At 36.1% G+C, this 23,012-nt stretch overlaps 1 protein-coding gene across 1 annotated transcript in view; it reads left to right on the forward strand.

Annotated features, from left to right (window-relative positions):
• The window catches only part of LOC131434822 (lysosome membrane protein 2), a 138,362-nt gene that overhangs the window by 106,200 nt on the left and 9,150 nt on the right, over nt 1–23,012 (forward strand). The window contains exons 5-6 of the mRNA XM_058601993.1: nt 3,110–3,248; nt 3,331–3,534. Of these exons, the coding sequence (XP_058457976.1) occupies nt 3,110–3,248; nt 3,331–3,534 (343 nt within the window). The remainder of the gene's footprint in view (nt 1–3,109; nt 3,249–3,330; nt 3,535–23,012) is intronic.

Raw genomic sequence — 23,012 nt, forward strand, 5'->3', positions numbered from 1 at the left:
TCGTACAATAAAGGATCAATTTTTAGTTTAAATAAAATATCGTTTTTTATCATTATTTGAAAGAAAAATTTGTGGATAGCTTATTTTCGATACACTCCTTACCCGCATATTGTGAAAAGAAAAAACTTTTGCAGGGTACGCGAGCAATGATGCCAAGTATAAAGAATTTCAGAAAACAAGTTTATTAAAATGTATAATTTTAACTGACCAATGAAAATAAAAATTTTCAGAGGATATTTCACTTTTTTTCAATCTTATTTGTAATAAATGTTTATAGTGGCATCACTGTGTAATTAAAATCAGCATCAAACCGTTTTTCTTTTTAGTGTGTTAAAGTGTAACCAAAAAGATTTGTTAAATTAGTGTAAACTCGAAAGTGTTTTTAGTTTTACGAGAAGAATGAACTGTTGTGTTCCACACTGTGGTCACACTAAGCATTTCTATCCAAACTTGACTTTTTCCGGTTTCCAAAAGATCCGGTAATACGTCAACAATGGATTCGATTTCGCGTTCAACATGAGATATTTCGTATTTTGTCATCAAAGCTTTGTTTTAAACATTAATAAATAATAAAAATATGCATTCACCAAAACATTTTTCATGTTTATTCCAAATCAAAAAACGCGTCTAAAAATTTAGATTTAACAAATATTTCTTTCTTAGCATAAAGTTATTAAGAATCTGTAAATATGGCTACACTGTACCCGATACGTTGGTATTTATTCCACAGGGCGAAAATGACGAGAAGGATAATTCGGAAGGAAGAATAAGAAGCCAGTTGTCAGGTCTTGTCTTAGGGTTAACTAACAACAAAGTTATGACTCGGGAAAGTTGAAGTTCTCAATATCCGATTCGCTATACATGTGCCGCATGAATGTAGATAGGGCATATTTTAAGCTTGAAAAATGACTTGGAACGGGAAAAATCAGATTTTCATTAGTTTTTCCTAAAAGATTGCCAATAATGATATACTTAAAATTATCTACAAACTTCACAAAATTCGAGGGTGGAAAATTTATCGAAATTGGTCAAGTAACAACTGAGCTATGATAGCTTAAAGTTACCGTTCCAACTTTTTTTCAGGCTTGGTGCTTCGCGTAACTTTTTTAGGCTTGGTATTAGGAGTGTTAATAAACAAATACTTAAGAAATAAATTTCTTTTGAAATCGTTAGTCTTCATGCTAAAATTTAAATAAATGAATAAAACAATTTTTTTTAATTTGTTTAATCATTCAAGCTCCCAGTGTTCCTCGGAAACTAGTTCTTGACAATTGTTAACCCATTTCGAGAACCAATTTCAGACCAGCTCGTGATTGGTTGAAATTGACATAAGCAAGTACAAGTTGTTGAAATTAATATTACAGCAGGGTGGCAGAAAAAGTGTTGTCAGTATCGTCGGTAACAATGTCGTTTGGTGTTGCATATTTTGTTTTTCAGATCATCTTTTTAAAATTATTAATTTCAAAAGGATTTAAGTTCAATTTGTTTTTAAGTCCTATCAATGTGGAAAGTATACGAGTACATTTAACAATCACTAGATGATACAAAGAGTAAGCCTGAAATCACGAAGTGCGATATGAACGACAATATTGATTATGTTAGTTGTACTTGAGAATAACACCAAATCTTTGGATACTTCTATTTGTTAGTCTTTCTCTCAAATTGAATATTTTGGATACTTTAGTTAATGGAGCTGCAAAAATTAATTATCCAAAAATACGTTTTAGAACAATTTTAATAAAAAACTTTTTCAACTATTTCTTTAAAATAAGCATCAGATCAAATATCAGAGCTATATTTTTGGCTGATATAACATTTGTCAAAGTGTTTTCAAATGATAAATATTCGCATCTTATAAGGGAAGAAGCTTTTCAGAATGAATAATGATCTCTACTGGCAACAGTGATCGCGAGAAATGTTTTATTTATAACAGGAAGCAACCGGAATAAGAAGAGGAGACATATTTTTCTGGAAAAAGAAGCCTGTTGTCTGGTCCTGTCCTAGGTTCGTTGCAACTTTAACAGTGTTTCTTAAGATCATTTTTATCATTTTCAAAGGGGTAAATCGTTCACGAACACTTTTTATCCCGATTTTTCTTCGAAGTGCCTGGTCGTGTCGTCGCAGGAAATCTGGAACAAGAAAATTTTACTTTTGGCGAAAAATTCGACACTTTTCGAACTCACCGCCTACTGAGGCTCAAACGAGTGGACGGCATGTCAAATGAACTAACAAAGCTAATCGTAGCTAATGCTCGATGATATTTACTGATATTTACTGTTCGAATTATTGCGAGTGGAAGAAGTTTGTATTATAATTAGTCATAGAAAATCCGGAACTTTCTATGAACGAATCATGTACTCAAGCCACGCATTCAACTCATACGAAATTGGAAACCCCCTTCGATTATTACACCGTATTTTACGAAACTGTTCATTCAACAAAATCTTTCCAGACCAGACAAACAATCGTTTCCGTATTATTCCACTGTGAGCAATCAAATGGAAATTTTTCATCTGAATTCTTACCTAGCGTGCCGTCGCACTTGATATATGCTAATGAGCTGAAAAAACATGCAAATGTGCAAACACGCACAGTTCCTCAGCGACAGTTGCACTTCCTGAATCTATTTTTGACTCCATACCGGGGGCAAAATTCGCGTTCCGTTAGGAGGTTGCAGCACCACGTCAATGGAATCTGTGTGCCCTTGTAGGCTGCTCGTACGACCCCCGGGTGTCTACGTGCACCACTGCAACAGTTGCAGTACATTCACCAACAACCGCCAGAGGATGAGGATGGACACTCTCAAGTTCAACCGGTCATAAACGTCTAGCCGGGGGCCTGAAGGCAATGCCGGCCGTTAGAAAAAATGTGTAAATATTTTATTTCTTAAATGTCTTCAAGTTGCTGGCACTGTTTCAAAGTTTGTGTGTGTTTGTTAGTCATCGTAGTAAGTTTTCACAGATGCTCAGAGGTCTATCGTGTTCATTAGTAATCTGGTAATAATGAGTAATTAATTTGCATCAGTTCATGAATCATTTCAGTCGTACATCAAATGCCTAATTGAATTTATCTTTTCCTAACATGAATATTTCCCCATGCGTTGTTTCAGAGAAGATATGGAAAAAGTGAATATCAAATTCCATGACAACTACACTGTAACATATCAGCACAAGAAAATATTACATTTTGTTCCTGAACTAAGCGTAGATAAGGACCAACGAATAACGACACCAAATATCCCTCTGCTGGTAGGTTTTTTTTTCTTCTATTTTTATGGTTCGAGGTTAAACTCGGTTACACTGAATACTTATGTTTCTTTCATTCTCACAGACAATCTCAACCCAGAGCAAACATCTCGGCTACTTCCTGGCGAAAACAATCTCACTGGTGCTAACGGCCACCAAGTACAAACCGTTCATTTCGTTGACCGCCGACGAGCTGGTGTTTGGATACGATGACACCCTCGTAAGCCTCGCCCATCGGTTCTATCCGCGGAATCGGAGGCCAATGTCGCAGATGGGTCTGCTGAACGGGGTGAGTGCCATCAGTCTAGTGTCATCTTTTCCTACCTTGCAAACTATGCAGACCAGACAAGAATCCAGCATCGCTTCGTTTCGTTCTCTGCTCGCGCCATGTTTTCCCTCTTTTGCTACTTCCAGGATCACACTGCGAACTCATAAACCACAAGGAGCGAAGCTCTGTCACCATCCGATCACAATTGTTCAACGAGAGCAGCAGCAAAAACTGCAAAAAAAAGTATCGTTCATCGTCATCTCGCTTATCGCGTCAGTACATAGTATCATTTGGACCTAGTATCATCTGTAAACCGTCGATCGAACTGATCTTTTTCCCTTTCCTGTCGCTGTCTGTTTTTCACTTAATAATAATAATAATAACAATAATCATAAAATTTATTCAACGGAGACGAGAAGGGTTTCCGCATTACAACAGTTTCGCGCTGTTTTTCCGCATGTCGTAGTCGTAGATCCTAGATTCGTCGCTCACAAATTCCCGATCGATCGATTTTTCACGCCCCAGTGGCTTTTCCCTGGCTCATGGCGCGGCTGAATTCGCATGAATGAAGCTGGAAATTTTATGTTATTATCTCGTACGATGATCAACCGAACTATTAAGATCACCTTGATCGTACTTGTGTATCATAGCTGAGTTCTATGCTGCTACCACACATCCATGCTGCCGCCGATGCCGATGCCGAGTTGTAATCACATTGATTAGTATCGTGGGAATAGCCGGTGTTTATGCATAATTAGCAATGGTGATGATATCTAACTCACTATTTGTTTAATATGAATTACATCAGACGATTAGATGTTCTGTTCGAATTGAAAGAACCGTTGTAGCGGAACTGGTTAACATTTTTCGATTAGTTTTTGAATAAATTATCATAACCTGTCATTATTTTAGAAATTGGAAGATGGAAACTTCGCTAGGCTATATGCAAGCTGTTAATTAAGCTACATATCACACAAGTATACAATTATTATTACGAAACTGTTCTATAAAAGATTCACAACGTAGACAGATGTTTTTGTAGCAATTCCGGTCCGCTGGTTTTGAATATAAGGTCTCATTTTGGACGACAGTGTATTTAGACTTCTTATACTTTTTATTCTTCGAAATTGATTTTGATGATGAAGTTGACAGATTGCATACTGACTTCATTATGATTTTATACGCCTACTAGCTTAATGATCCGACGTTGCTCGGAAATGTTTCGGGAAGAAAAGGCCGAACAAAATTCCTGAAGTTGTCCTACTTACTGTAATATTCTGAGCAGTTTTATGTTGCTATTCAATCAATTTTACCTTACACTTCCCATGTTTGGGACACTTGCTGCACTCCCTCTCTCTTAAAATAACCTTTTAATCTACATTGACATAAAAGTAGCATCTGTATTTGTCAAGATGCATCGTTTCTCGTAGAATAAATTTTATATTGAACTCCCCTTTTATTAGTGAACTTACTACAGCTCTCCTCCATGATAATTCTTATGACAACCTCTTAGTAGTGTATGAAGTATCTGTGCTCTTCAAAAAGTATCGATTAATTCATTAAAATTAACAATAGCAGTACTACTTAATTCAAATTAACTATAGCAATACTATCTAGCACAATCTTGACATTCTTGCCCCTCTCTTATTTTATAAAAAAAATCAAGATGAAAATTGATTTTCAAGATCCTCTTCTCCTAGTCTGAATCCGCCCCCTATCTCGTTTGACGACGAATAAGAAAATGTTACAATAAACCATTGTCATGAATATCTAAGCTTGTCATGACCACCTCTGAATAGTAAGAAGTACCTTTACTGAGTTGTTATGGTACTTTCCTAACCCCCCACTCTCTCCATCTTAAAATATCCAACCTAGTTTGGTGTGATGAGTTTGAGTTTTTTGGAGTTACGTTCGATTATATTAACAATTTGAACTTTGCTCCTCCCTTGGATGAGACCCTTACTTTATCCACCCGCTCCCACTCTCTTCTTAGAAATGCTCTCAGGATCATCTGAAGCGCAAATAATATCTGTACTCAACAAGAAGTATCGTTTTATGGAAAATTCTATAAACTTCACATTAAACGATTCTTAGTGTACAGAATCATTGCATGGCTAGTACTACGATCCTACTGACACTAAGAATCCTTCCAGGTCGGGGCTCGAACATACGACAACTGGCTTGTGAGACCAGCGTCCCATGCATTGAACCGCCAACCCGGGACATTTCGACATGACCTGCTCAAATTAAGAACGCTTGCTACAAACTCTCTCCCCTGAGAATGTCCTAATGATCATCTCTGAAGAGCAAGAAGTACCTATGCCAAGTTTGATTTCAATACGTTCAGTAGTTTTGGAGTTATGCCGTGAAAAATATCACACCCCCCTTTTTAAAGGTACATCCAACCCCCATATAATCATACCTACGGAATGCAAAATGTTTCAATGGTTTTCAAAAAGTATCGATTCTCGTCAAATTAGACAAATTTTTTCATGACCCCCCTCTCCCTGTTAAGGACACTTGCTACGCTCCCTCCCCCACAAAAATACCCTTATGATCATCTTTTAAGAGCAATAAGTATCTGTACCAAGTTTGATAGCAATCTGTTAATTAGTTCCGGAGTTATTGCATTACAAACATTACACCCCCCCCCCCCCCCCCCCCCTCCGCCCTTTTTTTAAAGGCACTTGCTACATCCACCATCCATATAATCATATCTAATATATGCAAACTGTTTCTATGGTCTAAAAAAGTATCGATTCTCGTCAAATTAGACAAATTTTTTCATGACCAGGGGGCGTAGTAAGTGTCCTTAACAGGGGGGTTAAGGACACTTACTACGCTTGCTCCCCCATTAAAATACCCTTATGACCTTCTCAAAAGAGCAAGAAGTATCTGTGCCGAGTTTGGTGGCAATCCGTTCAATAGTTTCGGAATTGTTCCGTTTCAAACATTACACCCCCCTTTTTAAAGCCACTTGCTACATCCACCCCCCGTAAAGTCATATCTAATGTCTGCAAAATGTTAATATGGTCTTCAAAACGTATCGATTCTAATCAAGTTATATGAATTTTTTCATGACCCCCTTCTGTTAATTACACTTTCTGCGCTCTCTCCCCTAAAAAAAATTCTTCCTAAACCATTTCTGAAATGCGAGTAGTACCTGTGCCAAGTTTGGTGGCAATCCGTCCAGTAGTTCCGAAGTTATGGCGTTACAAACATACAAACTTATGTCCATTTATATATATATATATATACATATATATATATATATATATATATATATATATATATATATATATATATATATATATATATATATATATATATATATATATATATATATATATATATATATATATATATATATATATATATATATATATATATATATATATATAGATTGATATATACGCGTTCAACCGAAAGTTAGACCTAGCATTGAAACAATGATATTTTCAAAATAAGTAATAAGTATAGTCTTTGAATTTTGACAGTTTAGTCTTTGTCTATACTATTTGTTAGGGAATTGTTCGAGAAGGGAACACAAAATTATTCTCTGTTAAAATTTTCTATTCAAATTAAAGCTATGACGTAACACTCTCTCTCTCTCTCTCTCTATTTTAAACTCTAGAATGGAATAATATGCGAGAAAAAAACTGACACTTTGTTTGAACTTTACACCGATATTTTATGCAGAGTTCTGAACTTGTGAAGTCGGCAGAACAGTTGATAAAGATTGGGAGACAACGATTTAACAATTTCAAAATTACACAATCACTAAATTTAATTTAAAACTAATGCACATGCATGTTGCATTTAAATTTTTTTCAAAAATTTAAATTTCAAAAATTTAAATTTCAAAAAACCAAAAACTTTCTGTTTACATGTGCATTGTTGTTTTTCTGCACAAAATAAGTAGGGGATACCGGGGCGAAAATAGCTTTTGGTGTTGTGCAAAAAATAGTGCGGAAAATATTATTTACACTCGGAATGTTATATACTGTTCAAAAGCTACAGCCTTCAGTTGCAAATCGCAACGCAATCGGTCTTGGAGTGCACCAAACTCGGAATTGAAAAACTTTTATTGATATCTTGCTACTACTTCGTATATAAAAAACATCATTTCATCTTAAAATTACCATTTTTGTCGAGAAAAAAAAAATAATGATGAGAAAATAATATGTGCAATTCAATACAGTTGTCTTTGAGCTAAGATCAAAATCTAAATGAATAAAAACATTTCACTCATAATCTGATTCACTGTTTGGCTCAGGAATACTGCTAGCCTTCAATGCAAACTTTGTAGCAATGAATATTGAGTAATGTGTCCTAGTAAATGCAGCATTTGTCCAAATCATTCAATGGATCCGAATCTTCGCTCAACTTTTATGCTGCCGATGACGAATGGGCTTTAGAAACGTTTAGATTCGGTAATTTGTGATCATCGATTATGCTCGAGAGATGGGAATTTTCGGACTAATTTGTGGGTACGTAAGGAGTGTATTGAAAATAAACTATCCACAATTTTTTCTTTCAAATTATGATAAAAAACGATATTTTATTGAAACTCGAAATTTATCCTTTATTGTACAAGGTTAAATTTGAGCATAATGAAAACCGGATAAAATTGAAGTTATTCCTTCACGAATTTTCGAACTTTTGATCGAACGCCGCTCTTCATCAAGTTCCGGACAAGTGTTGCATCGCTTTTTTTGAACACTTGAGCCCAACTTTTTTTGAATTAAAATTATTATAATTTATACCCTTTTCCGCTAGGCCGACGCTAAATCCGGCCAAAACAGTGGAGGTGTACTATGCTTCTTATATAAAGGCAGCAATCTCTTCTGGAGACACTCAGATCGATGGATTTCTGCATTTATAGTTCCGGTAGTGTAAAAAATGGTTGACTTCAAACCACAGGAACAAATTGCTTGCCATACCAGACGACAGTAAAGTATTGTGGACCTGGAGGGTTTTTGAGTCCTCCTTTACATATGTCTCATCGTCCATCAAAACGCATGCATCCGGACACTGCAAAAGACGCGAACACAATTTCCGGACCCTTGTTGCTTCTCGCTTCTGCTGTTCTACACTTTGTTTCGAGATTGTCTGCTTCTTGTAGGTCTTCAGGTGACTTCGCCCCTTGATACGCTGGATAATTCCGATACTCGTTCCTGCATTTTTGGCCAAATCACGTATTGACATTGATTTGTTCTTCATGATTAGAGATACCACTCTCTGGTCCAGTTTCGGATTGGAAGAACCGGGTTTTCTGCCTCTTCCTGGTAGCTCATCCAAAGAATAGTGTTCCCCAAACTTATTACTGGTGGTTTTAACATTGGCATGATGAATTCCAAACCGCTTCGCCAATTCTTGCATAGTAATACCCTAGTGAGCCAACGCACAGTGATGCCAAGGTGGCAGACATCCAAAAAATAAATGTTATTTTTTTCCTGCACTGTATTAATTTTTTTTTAATTCTCAGATAAGTGAAGGATTACAGTTTAAAGTATGAAAATTTTTGAATAAGGAATAATCTCTCCATATCCTCTCAAAGATAGGGTATTGTAAACTTTCTTTTCATCCTTACGTACAAAATATATGACGAAATGATGATGTTTTGCGATTAAAGTTCTATATAGGTAGGAAAGGGCTGCCACTGTTCAATAGTATTTGATTGTATAGCATTTTTTCTCTACTTTTCGAAACCATTATGCGATCCTGCACATCTCTGCACCTTGAAGGTTATTTTCAATTGTTTGCGGGGTCAACAATAAATGCGTTTTTTCTGCTAAGTTTCATGATTTTTAGTGAGATTTTCAAAGTATAGTCCATCGTTATGTACCACTTTCTGTCATCTTTCTGGTAAGACTCGGATACCACGTTTGAAAAATTCCTTTTCCTCAGATTCGACGATCCGAATCAATCCAATTTTTGGTGATATCGTAGTTTTTGAAACTGACCTGACAAGTTATGCGTCATGTATTGCAGCAAATGGCGACCGTATGGAACAATATCTGATAAAAAATGGCGACTGGGGCAGAACATTTCATTGCAGCGATTACAAAACAAAAGCTTTTACAAATTTCGAAACATGGAGTCTTGCATTGTCATGAAGCAAACATACTATGCCATGAAGATCTTCTTATTGCGTCCGCTTTTCATGCAATGCTCTGTCAATATATCAGAAAATAAAAATATCAAGATAAGCCCTTCTGCAGAAAATTGATGTTTTCAAGATATAAGGAAAGTTTTTTTTTTCTTAGTGTATACATTTTCCACACAGGTTTATTCATTATTTGAAACATTAGTGAAAGCTCCTGATCAATCAAGAAATAAATAAAAATACACAAGTTAATTTATTTAAAAAAAAGTCGTCATTTTCCGGTCCGTAGCGAACGGTGCATCATGTCACTTTTAGGTGGATCCAATATTTTTTCATACATTATTAAGATGGAAATATTTTCAGAGACCTCACATTATTAATAAAAAAAACATCCAGCTGATGTTTATCGACGTATTTAAGGTTTTTGCCAACTTTTGTATGGATAGGCATCACTGTGCGCCGCTAAATCCGGCCAAAACATGGGAGGTGTACTATGCTTCTTATATAAAGGCCACAATCTCTTCTGGAGACACTCAGATCGATAGATTTCTGCATTTATAGTTCCGGTAGTGTAAAAAATGATTGACTTCAAACCACAGGAACATATTGCTTGCCATACCAGTATCTTTCGACCGAATTCCTCCACTTGAATCGACCTGTCCGCATCGCTCACATCCTCCCCCAACGACGACAGTAAAGTACTGAGGACCTAAAAGGGATTTTGAGTCCTCCTTTACATAAGTCTAAAGCAAACTGAGTCTAAAGACGTTTTGAAAACGCAGAATTTCAACCGCACAAACAAGTAAACAAACGAAAGCTGACAGCCAATCGCAGAGCATGCTGTGATTAGAGCACAAAAAACGTGCTTAAGACCATCGTCCAAGTACCATGCGCGCGGGTGGTTTTAGGAAATTTTCGATGGAAATTTGGAAAAATTTTACAAAAACCAAAAACATACAGACCTTTGAAATACTTTTATCTATCTACAGGGTGAAAATGGCTGGAAAATTCGGAGAATTTTCCGAGTCTTATCAAAAATAGCACTGAAAAAATGAGCTTTTTTGTAATCTTTCACAATTTTTTAAAAAAATAATTCGATGGAATGAATTTTTTTTTCAAAAAAACCTTACGCTGGCAACAAGGATCACATTCGGACACATTTTTACAAAACCTTTTCATGCTTTTCATGGAAAATCAACGAATTTCATATAACAGATTTCGTGAAAATTTTTGAAATTCGTGGATTTTCTATGAAAAGCGTGAAAAGGTTTTCCAAAATTGTTTCCCAATTGTTAACTTTGTATCCATCATAAGGTTTATTTGAAAAAAAAGTTTATGTCATCGCATTATTTTTCCAGATAATTGTGAAAGATCACAAAAACACCCATTTTTCAGAGCTATTTTTGATAAGACTCGGAAAATCCTCCGAATTTTCCAGCCATTTTCACCCTGTAGATAGATAAAAGTATTTCAAAGGTCTGTATTGTTTTGGTTTTGTCAAATTTTTCAAAAATTCCATCGAAAATTTCTTAAAACCACCCGCGCGCATGGTACTTGGACGATGGCCTTAATCCACCTAGCAGAGATGATACCTTTTTTATCAATCCGCATGTGTTTTTTGCATGAATATTCTGGATGTTTTTTGGTTCTCATGACATTATTTGAATGACCGTCGTTTTAAGCGGTAATTTTAGATTTTAGATTTGAGCGGTAATTTTAGATTTTAATCACTCATTACTCTGTAATGTCGAAACTGCAAATTGGATCGAATTTGAGTCTAAAAGTGCGGCTGAACATTCAATGATATGTCGAAGTAGGTTCCACTTTAGAGTTTACGGTTATTTAAGATATTTTCAGAGACGGTATTCAGAAACCAGCATAATCGAAAACGATTCGTATGGCCGGTATAAATAAATATGACTTTGAAGCTGTTTTGGATTGGCATCTGCAATATCGGTTTGAATTTTAAAAACTCATCAACCTGTAATTCAAAATCGGAAGTCAAAATCGGATAAAATTCATTAATTTTGTACGGGACCATAAATCCTTTAGTTCGAATTTTTGTTTTTGAAATTCTATTTGGCCTTCTTTTAAGAAAACGATTGAGCTTTTGGAGACGATTCGATACTGGAACCGGAATTCGAAAGTCGGTTTAACCGAAGTCAGTTAAATTCATCTGACGAACTGTCTAGTTCACATTCGATTCAAAATGTTTGAAAATCAGTGAGACATCTTTGAGAAATGGTAGTGCGAGTTAAATTTTTGGGTGCCTTCCGGATCGAAAATTGACTACCGTTAAAACTGAAATAAGTTTATTTGGCTGCCGACTATTCAAATCAGCAGACCCGATAAACCTGATTAATTTATGTGAAATGGATATATTTATACTAATCACCATGTATCCCCTAAAGCGGAAGTTGGATCTGACTGAAAAGCGAGATGTTTTATAGGATCTTGAAAACTTTTCATTTGAATCTTAGATGATTCTTAGATTTCATTTGAATCTTAGATCGGTTCAGCCATCTACGAGAAAAATGGGTTACACAATTTTAATATCGTTTCACAAATCATCCTGTAGTTCCGGTACCAGAAGTCGGATCCAAACATAATTCAGGAACCTTGTTTAGGAGCATATGACTTTTCATATGAATCTGAGTTTGTAGAAAACGGTTGGGTCATCTCCGAGAAAATTGAGTGAACCTATTTGTCACTCGCATTTGCTAATCTCGACGAACTGATTCGAATGGTATATGGGTGTTAAGTTCCTCCAGCATTTATTGCTGTAAGTAGTTTAAATCAATATAATTATGGAATTACTTTCAACTCGAAAATGCTGATATCATCTATTTACATGTCATACTCGAACGATTATGTTGCCAAAAACAAACCGTGCTAAAATCAGTCCAAGAAAAAATATCATAAAAATGATGCTGTATACAGTCTCTTTGATACTTAGAAACAATTGTATGTAACAGTATAAAAAATCGTGTTTCACGTTGCTCCCAAGCATTGCTTTGTCATACAGCGCTCAAAACTCCTACTGCTGGAATAGGGGGAAAAGTCGCGTATACAAAAATGTCGATATCTCCGTTGAAAGTGGACGGATTTTAACAAACTATGGCTTGTTGGGTAGCTATAACCTTGCGGAATCTAAGTTTGGAAACATATTCTGTTTTCAAGGTCAATTGTGACAGATACTGTCAAAAAACTGAAAATTTTGACATAAAATTTCGTATAACTCAAAAAGTAAATATCCTATCTCAAAACCATTCACTGGCGTTTTGGGTGACGGGAAGACATTTCATTTGTGACTAGTTTGATCAAAATCGGTCCAGCCATCTCTGAGATCTCGACCTCTTAGTTGACAACACACATACAGACACACACACACACACACGGACATTTGCTCAGTTCGTCGAGCTGAATCGATTGGTATATGTCATTCGGCCCTCCGGAAAATTTTTCTAAAGTTTGAGCGAATTCTATACCTATTTTTATATATATAAAAAAAAGGTAAAAACAACGATAAGTTTACCTCTCAAACACGGAAAGACCGAAATCAGCATTTTGGCGAAAAAAAATTGGTTGATTTTCTGAATAAGGTTAGTTATTTTTTGAGACAACTAAAAAAATCTTACTTTTGCTAATTTAGATTTTTTAATTCTAATTCCCTTAATAATAATAAAATATTTGTTGAGATGACTATTTTTTCAGTTGAATCCACCAATTAAACGTGCTGTCTTTTCCTAGCTAAGGCACACTTCAAATCCATTCAACTAATTTTTTAGTTGAATTAGAGAAATAAAACGTTGTTTTCAACCAACATATATGGTTGAATTGGTTTCTGCAATTTGCAGCTATATGGCGCTCTGTCGCCGAAAAAACGTTAACACCGTAATGACTACTAGCCACTAGATGGCACACTGTAGTAGTGAAAAAAAATTCAGTCGCGGTTATCTTTTCTATATTGGCAGGTATAAATACGATGTTGTGTTGGAGAAAAAGCAATAAGCGAAACAACAACTTCTTTTTGAAAATTTTTCTTCTAAATCGTTGTTTACTTCATTCGACTTCGCGAAATCGACTCTCTCACGGCGTAGCCCGGAATGTTAGAAGATACAAAAAACATCATTTGACTTGTACAATTAGAGTGCAACATTCGAAACTCACTTCACTGTTCCGCGTAAAAACATTATTACCCACAATCGCCTCAAATGCGTACAAATTCTGAATAAATACACTTTTCACTAACAGTTTACGTCATTTTTACATATCGGTTTAGAAATTTATATATGGATATATCGTAACACATGCGAAAAACATCAAAACAATTTTCAAGCAGTTTCAACAAGACTGTCCCTTTTAAATTTTTAATGGATTGTTTTGCTTTGACACTTCTGATGAGTTTTTGGCTAATAAACTTGTTAATAAAACAAATTTCATTTTTGTTTTCTTTGTGCAGTCCTTCAGTAATGACGATGATAGATAAATAGAAACAAATTTTCTGATTTTAATAACGAAATTAGTTGTCAATGAGAGTCAATGAGTAATTGGCTATTTTCGCCCCATCGCTTCGTTTTGGTTTTGCGAATCATATTACGCATCTTAATTATTTAAAAAAAACTCACCGGAATATATTCTACAATCGAAAATTCTGGAACTAGAAAATTTGACTAGTGATGAAAAATTCAACACTTTCGCTCTCACCGCCTACTGTGACTGAAATGCATGGACGGCATGTCAAATAAACATAAGCCAATTGTAGCTATTGTTCGAGCTCACGTATAGAAGGCTTATCCGATGAGATGTAACATTTAGTTTTCGAATTATTGCGAGTGGCAATTTTCACTCCGGTCTCCCATAATATAAATTCGTCGTGGTTCTATGCAATATCAATTTAGTGCGTTGTTACGCCGGAGCTCTTTTTACACTGTTGAAATGTTACCGAAACGATTTTTTGCCTACAATGTTAACCTCTGGTATAATTTTTGGACATTTTGGACATCGTTCATCGTTCATTTTTGATAGATTCCCTTCGCGAGCTCTCATATTTTCACCATGTACAGTATGTTAAGTAAGAACGAGTCCATCATATCTTGCGATTGGTAAGTGATATCAACTTAAAGTCAATCTTCCATTGGAAATACACTAAAATCACGATGAAAGCCATTTACGTAAAACGCTTGGAGGCCGTGTTCATTTGCACCCACCCTAGAGAACCAAAAATGAGTTCTATACGTTTAAAAGTCGGTGTCGTTGTCAAAAAGTGGGTTCAACGATTTAAAGAGTCAAAAACCGTCAATTACCTTCCTAATCGTAGTTCGGTAGGCAGTGATCAAAAAGGACGAAAAACGAATCGTCGCTTTGTTTTCGCGCAATGCTGGTTTATGCTTACGTCAAGGACAAACGAAATTGAAGCAAAAAGGTTTGTTTCGAGTTATTTCACGTCGCCATTCAGGAACATCTGTACCTAATCAACGAAAAAACGAGTTCTGGATCGTGCAAGAAGATAATAATTAACGAAAACGGGTAAAAATGCATTGTGACAATTGAATACGTTTGGGCCTACATCAAACAGAAGCTTCGTCGAAAAACGTGTTTGCAATTTTAAGCTCATTTGGAATGCGCTTCTCCTCGAATACGCCGAACATTTAGTGGAAAGTATGCCTCGGGGATGCCAAGCGATAAATGATGCTGGTATTGATTGGACTCACTATTAAACTGTAAGCGCCGTTACCACAGTATGTTTTCAATGTATGTATAAGCCAAAAACTATTATTTAATAAACTATCAAAATTAAAATGGACACGCTCTTACTCTACAAGCCGAATAAAAATGAAAGACTGAAGATGAAAATACTAGCCAGTGGCATAGAATCAACATTATTTTTTTATTGCTGTTGTAGTAAAGTTCCATAAAAAACGGGAACCATCAGTAAACTTTCATTGCAATACTCTTCGAGAATCGCAAATTCACCTTTCATCACTTCTCTTTACAAAACAAAAACTGAATTCGCCTAGATTTGGCAAGATATTTTTTCCTCTGTTTGCATATGGATTGAAGCATACGGTCAATGTTTTTGGTAAGATCACAATCATATTATGTAAAGCTTTAGCTTTAGATACTACAATTCACCGATAATTCATCGGATATTCATAAATGGATCAGCTCACTTAGATAAAACAATGCGCATCTTCCACGCATTGTTAAATTTGTAGAAAATAGATCTATAACACTCCAGACAAAGTGAGAATAATAAGGTATAACTGGCACTCAGTTACGTCTCCAGTATCGATGATATGTTAAACCGAAAACTTAAATGAATAAGTCTTTCCAAATTCAAGTTCTTTTTTTCTCAAAGAAAATTGCTGCCGTGTCAAGGATGCATCCGAGTTGAGACCCTATTTCCAGTAAATCTTCATCGTAGAGTAACGGCTCCAGTAGTCATCTCATATAAGCAAACTATTAGTTAAGGACTTAGGGTCAAATCTGTTCGATTGATTGACCTTAAGAGGGAGATGAAAATTGATGCATTCGCGTCGCTATACCAGTAGTATTTTCGAGCTATTTTTCTGCGGTATTGCTTCTTAGAACCGAAGCAAGTATGAAAATCAAGTAATCGGTTAAATAATATGGCGACTCTAGTAATGAGCTGACTATTAGTACAATAACCCTATCACTTTTTTTTCACAAAAAATCTAGTGACAAACAATCTTATTTGTTGAAAAAGTTTTGAAATGGAAGTCTATTTGGATCTTTTGCCCTAAGCTATTAGTGCACCAGATTAACATGACTACTACGATTATTTTCGTCGACTGTCAACTCCCGCACACTGAAAACTTTTTTTTTTGAATTGCTCATTGTCAAGCTTTTCTATGAGCAGGTTAAGAAAAAAGATTTGGGCCACGTAAAGCGTAAAAAATAGGTAGCGAGCATTGTCAATGTTCCCATGACAACACTTTGGAATATTGACGTCATCATTCGTTAGTCTGGTTTTTGTAAAACGCTAGTTATCTGAATATACAGAGATGCACTCTAGTTACTTTGAGTAGGTTTCTACCCAAAATTAGGTAGCGGCTGATAAGTGTGTACACTGATATAAGTTAGGATGGCTAAGGCTGTGAACCATCTCGTGAATTATTTTAACTTTTTGTTAAAATTTGAATTTGAGTCTAGCAGTTATTTTGTCGTTACCAAAAATAATCCTGCTCTAAAGCATGGTTATTTTCTGACACTCTGGTCGATGGTTATTTTCTGACACTGAAAAAATTTTGCAAAAAAAATTCTAACTCAAGATTTTCAGTAAAAACTACTTATTTGTAATTGTTTATAATACTTTCTATAAAAGACAATAGCCCAATGAAATGTTTCAATACATTGTCAAACAAATTAAGTTTTTCTCGAAGTTCTCCTTACTTACGTTGCATTGCAATTATTGTATCACTTGATGTCATTCAATTTTCAGTGTAAAATAAACTCTAATAACTTTCCATCCATTAAACTTTGAAATAGGCCGCAGTTTAAGTTAAGTTCAACTACTCGACAAAAAATAATTGCTCGACTGTCAAATTTTAAATAAAAAGGTTTTCATAACTCACGAGATGGTTTACAGCCTAAATTATGTAAAGTAAGTCTTCAATTTAATGTACCTTTCCATATCCGGCGAAGAACAAGCGAACAAGTGATTTCTCTATAAATTGCATGAAGAAATTCTTTTGGGGAAGATGAGGTAAAACGCACCTGCGAGACGAAACGTCCCCTTTCTTTTTCCAGAAGTTATCAACTTTTTTCACAGAAATTTCTGTGAAACTGAGAACCAGTCATATATGCACAATTCGAACCAAACTTGTGATTTTACATCCTATAAGATGCACATAAATGGAGTGTGGTATTTCACACAAATTTATATGCAAGAACATGTAAAATTGTGTAATTTGAAAATTACATGGCTTGAAATCGAGTGAAATGAAAAACAAAAGATCAATGGCGCGCGACTTGAACCAAGAACCATCAGATCGCAAAGCACTCCAGTAAATCGACTGAGCCACAGAAGCACATATCTGCCTAATGAATAATTGATACATAACTTATAAATGCATACAGCGTCACTTGGTAGCCAAGTACAAATTACACTAGGGGGCAGTAGACTTCTGCACGAATGGAATATTGCGTCATTTGACAAGTTAAATTGTTATGAATCGTATCGTTTGTAGAATTATGTCACCTATAAAATTCATGTTTTATGAGTGGAAAAATAAACAAAAAACACCATTGTGTCGTTATAATATGGAATTTGAAGCGCTCGTTCCATAGTAATTTTCTTGAGATATGCGAACAATTATAATCCGATAACCATTGAAGCTGCATGCCAATCCTTCGATTTTCAAAATTCTGTTCTGTTACAGATTATGTATTTTCCATTAAATAGAATAACGTTCAAAGTTGTCGTCTCATGTTTATGGGAACAAAATGGCTAAACTTATGTGGAGCAAAATGCTCGTTTATTTTCTTTAGTTAGGAAATATGTTAGCTACGTTTCCTTAGGAGACCCCATCTTCCTCTAAATGATTCGGTTTGATTAGTTTTGCTTTTAAATCGTCCTACGTATATTTAACATATCATTTTCAAGTATGAATTATTATTGTAGGACTACAAGAAAAACTCTTGTTTTTTTGGCATTAAAAATGCCTTATTCTTCACTGTACGAGGCCGGATGATAATTGAAACATACGAAACTAGCCGCGTAACCCTTTTCTGTCAGAATTTTGAATGATAATAACTAAGTTATTTACCAGTTTATTTACCAATCGATTCGGGAATATTCAACTTAAACGTGTATGGCAACGGAGTTTCAGTCAGTGTTGGTGATTGCCGAAAATTTGACAGAAGCTACTATATTCCTATCTATATTGTATAGAACATTTTCAATCTGGTAGAAGATGCTACAAGAACTCGAGTCTCTCAATGCATGAACCGTGAGAGAATTTTGGTACATTTCTTCGCTCCACTTTATACTCTGAGTTTTTTTTTTTTAATTACAGTCTGATAATGATCGGTGCTGTGTGAAATTTCCCAAGAGAGTTGCAATATTTCAAAACCCTTGTGTGGAGCATTCACATACATTTTCATAGACATAACTTATACAAAGGTTATATGCACATATTTAGAATAAGCGGCAAGAGTAAAATGATTCTATCGCAATTATCAACTGCCTGTATAGAATCGGATCGCGAAAGGAGAATAAGCGACCGTTTGTTGCTTCAGAGAGGATCCCCACAGCAGCGTGCTAACCTTTAATTCTCAGACAGGTCATCGAGAGAAATTCGCTCTCGCACTGGTGTCCATTCTTTGTTAAATGAGCCATACCGGGATTTTGTTTTTGCGATGATATCCGTCTCTCTTTGATGGCACTGATTCAATCGTGTGAAGAGTTGCCAGTGAGCGTTCTTTGATACGATAAAAGCCATCCTTGGTTTCAGTATTTCAGTAGCAAACCATCGAAGAATTGCTTAGAGTCAACCTATGTTTTCACAAATTAATCACAGCCGGCCATTAGGATGTCATCCTCTTGATTCCTTTTGCACGGCCGACGGTTCTGATCGTTGCTTCACATCGGATCATTGACTAAATTTGAAATCCGGAAATCACTTCATCAAAAACGTCAAGAATCGATCACCAGAAAGTGCCGAGTTCCATCAGGAGAACATTCGGTCACTCACGTCAGTGGTGAATTCGGTAAAAATTCGGAGATATCGATGGGAAATTTTCGACGCATTCACCATATCGTCCACATTTGGCACTAAGCGATTCCTATCTTCGATGCGTTCTATTATGCCGGATCGATATTAGACAATCATTAGTAATTTTCCGTACCTGGCGATCCGATCAAACGTTACATAAATTCTAGTCGTGTTTTGTTTTTTTTTAGCTACAAACAATGATTTTCTATAACTCTATGTCAAACACTAAAAAACAAGTTATTTAGAAGATTTTAATCGGATCCAACCTTGTATTCGAATCCTTTGTTAAAATAATTCATCACCGAACACGAGATAAACAAAAGTACTACGTTTCAGTAATGATGCAATAAACAAAGAAGATTAGTACTTTTCCTCCGTATTATAAATGTAATCCAACCCGATAGCAAAGGCATCAGCTGACATAATACTGACGATGGCAATCTAGCAAAGCGCAAAAAAACTGTAAACAATCGACGTTATCGGATCGGTCACTCGTCAGCGATAACAGTGTTCTCCCACGCGCACCGCACATAACAGACTCCGCCGACTCGAGAAAGAGCGTCCCGTTAGTTTGTTTGTTGTGTAGAGATTTACCAACTAATGAACAATTTATTATGCAATAGATCTGCACCCGATTACCGTGAGTCGGCGTCATGCGGCCATTGATGCTAGTAATTGAACTGATTCGATTAGATCCCATGGGACCCGTGTGGAAATGGGGAAAACCGTCATGTTTTCTGTGACCACAAGCGGCTACAGCAGCACTCCGTCGATATTTTTCTTATCAGATAGATAGTAATGATGGACGGACATATAATTACGAATAATAACATGGATTGGCGTTAGAACAGAACTGACGAACGAATGCGATTCTCGCTTTTTCGAACTGAGAACTCTCTGTAATTTGATGATTATTGATCGGACTCAGGACAGGCAATTTAACTTGTTCCGACAAACCATGCATCACGCGTCTCCACGATAAAGGAGTTGTTTTGTTGAGGCGGTAAGTGATGATTTAAAACTTGAGTGATGGGCAGCCATAGACGATATACTGAACCGGTCGAAGCTTGCCTGTCAAAGTTCAGGGTAGTCATCAGTGATGCCAGACTGGTTATAGACTGCAATAAATATTCAACACAGTTCGATTGTTAACACTTACAGAGTTTATTGTTCGAAAATTGTTACCGTTTGTTTGAATTGTTACATTATCTCAAAAACGTACTGAGTAATGAATTCTTACTGGACTGCTCGTTTCTGAGTGCTCGATCAACCTGGTTGACAGTGATATTATAAATGTCATGGAATTTTCGCTCACTTTATAAACGTGTTAGTGTAAAAGTCGGTTTTGCACATATAGGGGAGAGTTGGCAGTCTAGGGCCTGTCGTATTTCGTGTTTTTTTTTTCGGAAATACAACTTACTTCACTATTGGGTGCCTTTTCTAAATTTACCTTCTGAGAGAGTCATAAATCTTTGTTCGTGAATAGCTCTCGTTGTATAGGTCGTAGTCAGCTTTCAATTGAAGAATCATTTAAAAAAACAGGAAACCATTTCATTTTATAATAATGTCGATAAAAACGATAGCCTCAAATCGGAGCTAAAGAACTGAACAGGTGGCGTGAAAGAGCACTGTTTAAATATCAACATCGTTATACACTGTCACCAATAAAGGCGGAGCTAACGTAAAAAAAATGAATCAAGCACAAAGCGGATTGTTTATTGTCGTTAATACGACTTACCCCACTATGTGGTGCCTTTTCAAAATTTACCATGTTCCAGAATGGGTAGAACTTAATCGTGAATATCTCTTGTTGTATTTAAGGTATTAAAAAGATTTCTTTCTCCATACCATCGAAAATATGTTCAGCAATTTACGATAAAGTTTTGAGTAGTAACTCAAAATTGAAATTAGAGTGTTTGGTATGAGCAAGCATTTAGGTTGAAATTCAGTGCCGACATAAGGCACGCAAAATTCCAACCATATGAATTAAACGAATCATCGCACTAAGCGTATCGTTCAAAACCGATATATAGAAATTCGGAATATTTTCAGTGGATACAGTGCAGTGAGCTTATGACACGGTTTGTTCGCTATTAAAACAAGCACTAACACTAATGTACGGTTATAAACCATGAGTATTTTTAATTGACTAATAAGAGGGAGAAACATTTGTGCATGTTATATAAGACGGTCAATTCAGCCATTCAATTTAAAACCAAAATGCTCTTATCATTGATTATTTTGCGTATAGCGAAATTGTTCATTATTCGTTACAGATCAAAATATTTGGCATGAGCTGTGTACTGCGCTTTGGGTTCATAAGCGAGAAATGAGAAGGCTGAGTGTGAAACTTGTTGTGGTCGATTGACCGAGGTAGTTAAACTCTTTGATACATTTGTTTATTTGATTATTTGTTTGCTTGTTCTATCTGACAATAAAACTCTTAATGAATATAAGGTCAAGTTATAAAATCGAGGATTGTGACACTTTCTGAACAAACTTATGCGATGATTAACCAAAATCAAATAAATTTTCAACTAGGGAGAAAGTTCGAACACACGCTGCAATAGGTTCATTGGCTCCAAACGATGTCCGATGGAATCTTCGTTGTAGCGAACCTGTTGATCGTAGAGTTCGTTGTGAAACCCGGAAGTCGATGAGAGACAGAATCTTTGGAGAGTCGATTTAGCTGTTGATAATCTTCGCCACAAACGCAGCTTGTTGAATCTTCCTTCGTCGTTCCAGGGTGTCAAGACATAACAGGCGACATCGATCAGGGTATGGTGGCAGATCCAAGAAATTTCGCCAGGGAAGATCTCTTAGCGCAAGCCGAAAAAATCTTTTCCGAACACGCTCAATCCGCAAGGTCCAACCGAGTTGATATGGACTCCATACCAAACTGGCATTTTCCGGCAATGGTCGCACTAAGGAATAGTATAACACCTTCAAACAATGTGGATCCTTGAAATCTCTGCCGATTCTAGCTACGAATCCGAGTTGTTTCATTGCCTTAGATATTAAAGCTGAACGATGCTGAATAAATGTGAGTTTTGTATTCGTTAACACGTTCAACTCTTGTAATCACTTCCATCAATTTTGTAGTCGAAGATAAATGGACGAAGTATTCGGTGAAATGTAATTACTTGACATTTGGCAATGCTGATCACAAGATGGTTTCGTCGACACCATGCGACAAATTCATCTAGCAGTTTTTGAAGATGGCCGCAGTCCTCATAATTACGAATTACGATCAGCTTGCATCCATAACCAAGCAGCAAAGCGGCATCGTTGAAAAACAGTGCGAACAGAAGGGAACCCATATTACTGCCTTGCGGAGCTCCTGATTTATTCGTAAACGGGGATGAAACTGAGGTTCCCAATTGTACACGTAGGACCATTCAACGAACTTGTGCGATGCACCAAGTCGCATCAGTTTACATAATAGAATTCGGTGGTCTGTACGATCAAATGCCGCTTTTAGATCGGTGTACACTGCATCAATTTGTACCCTTTCCTCCATCCGCGAAAAGCAGGTCGAGGTAAATTCGAGCAAATTTGTACTAACGGATCGTCCTGGCATAAATCCATGCTGATCGGTTGATATATAACTTCGCGTACGAGAAAGAACAACAGAGCTGACAACTATTTCG

This window comes from Malaya genurostris, chromosome 3 (assembly GCF_030247185.1).
Source record: "Malaya genurostris strain Urasoe2022 chromosome 3, Malgen_1.1, whole genome shotgun sequence".
NCBI lineage: Eukaryota > Metazoa > Arthropoda > Insecta > Diptera > Culicidae > Malaya > Malaya genurostris.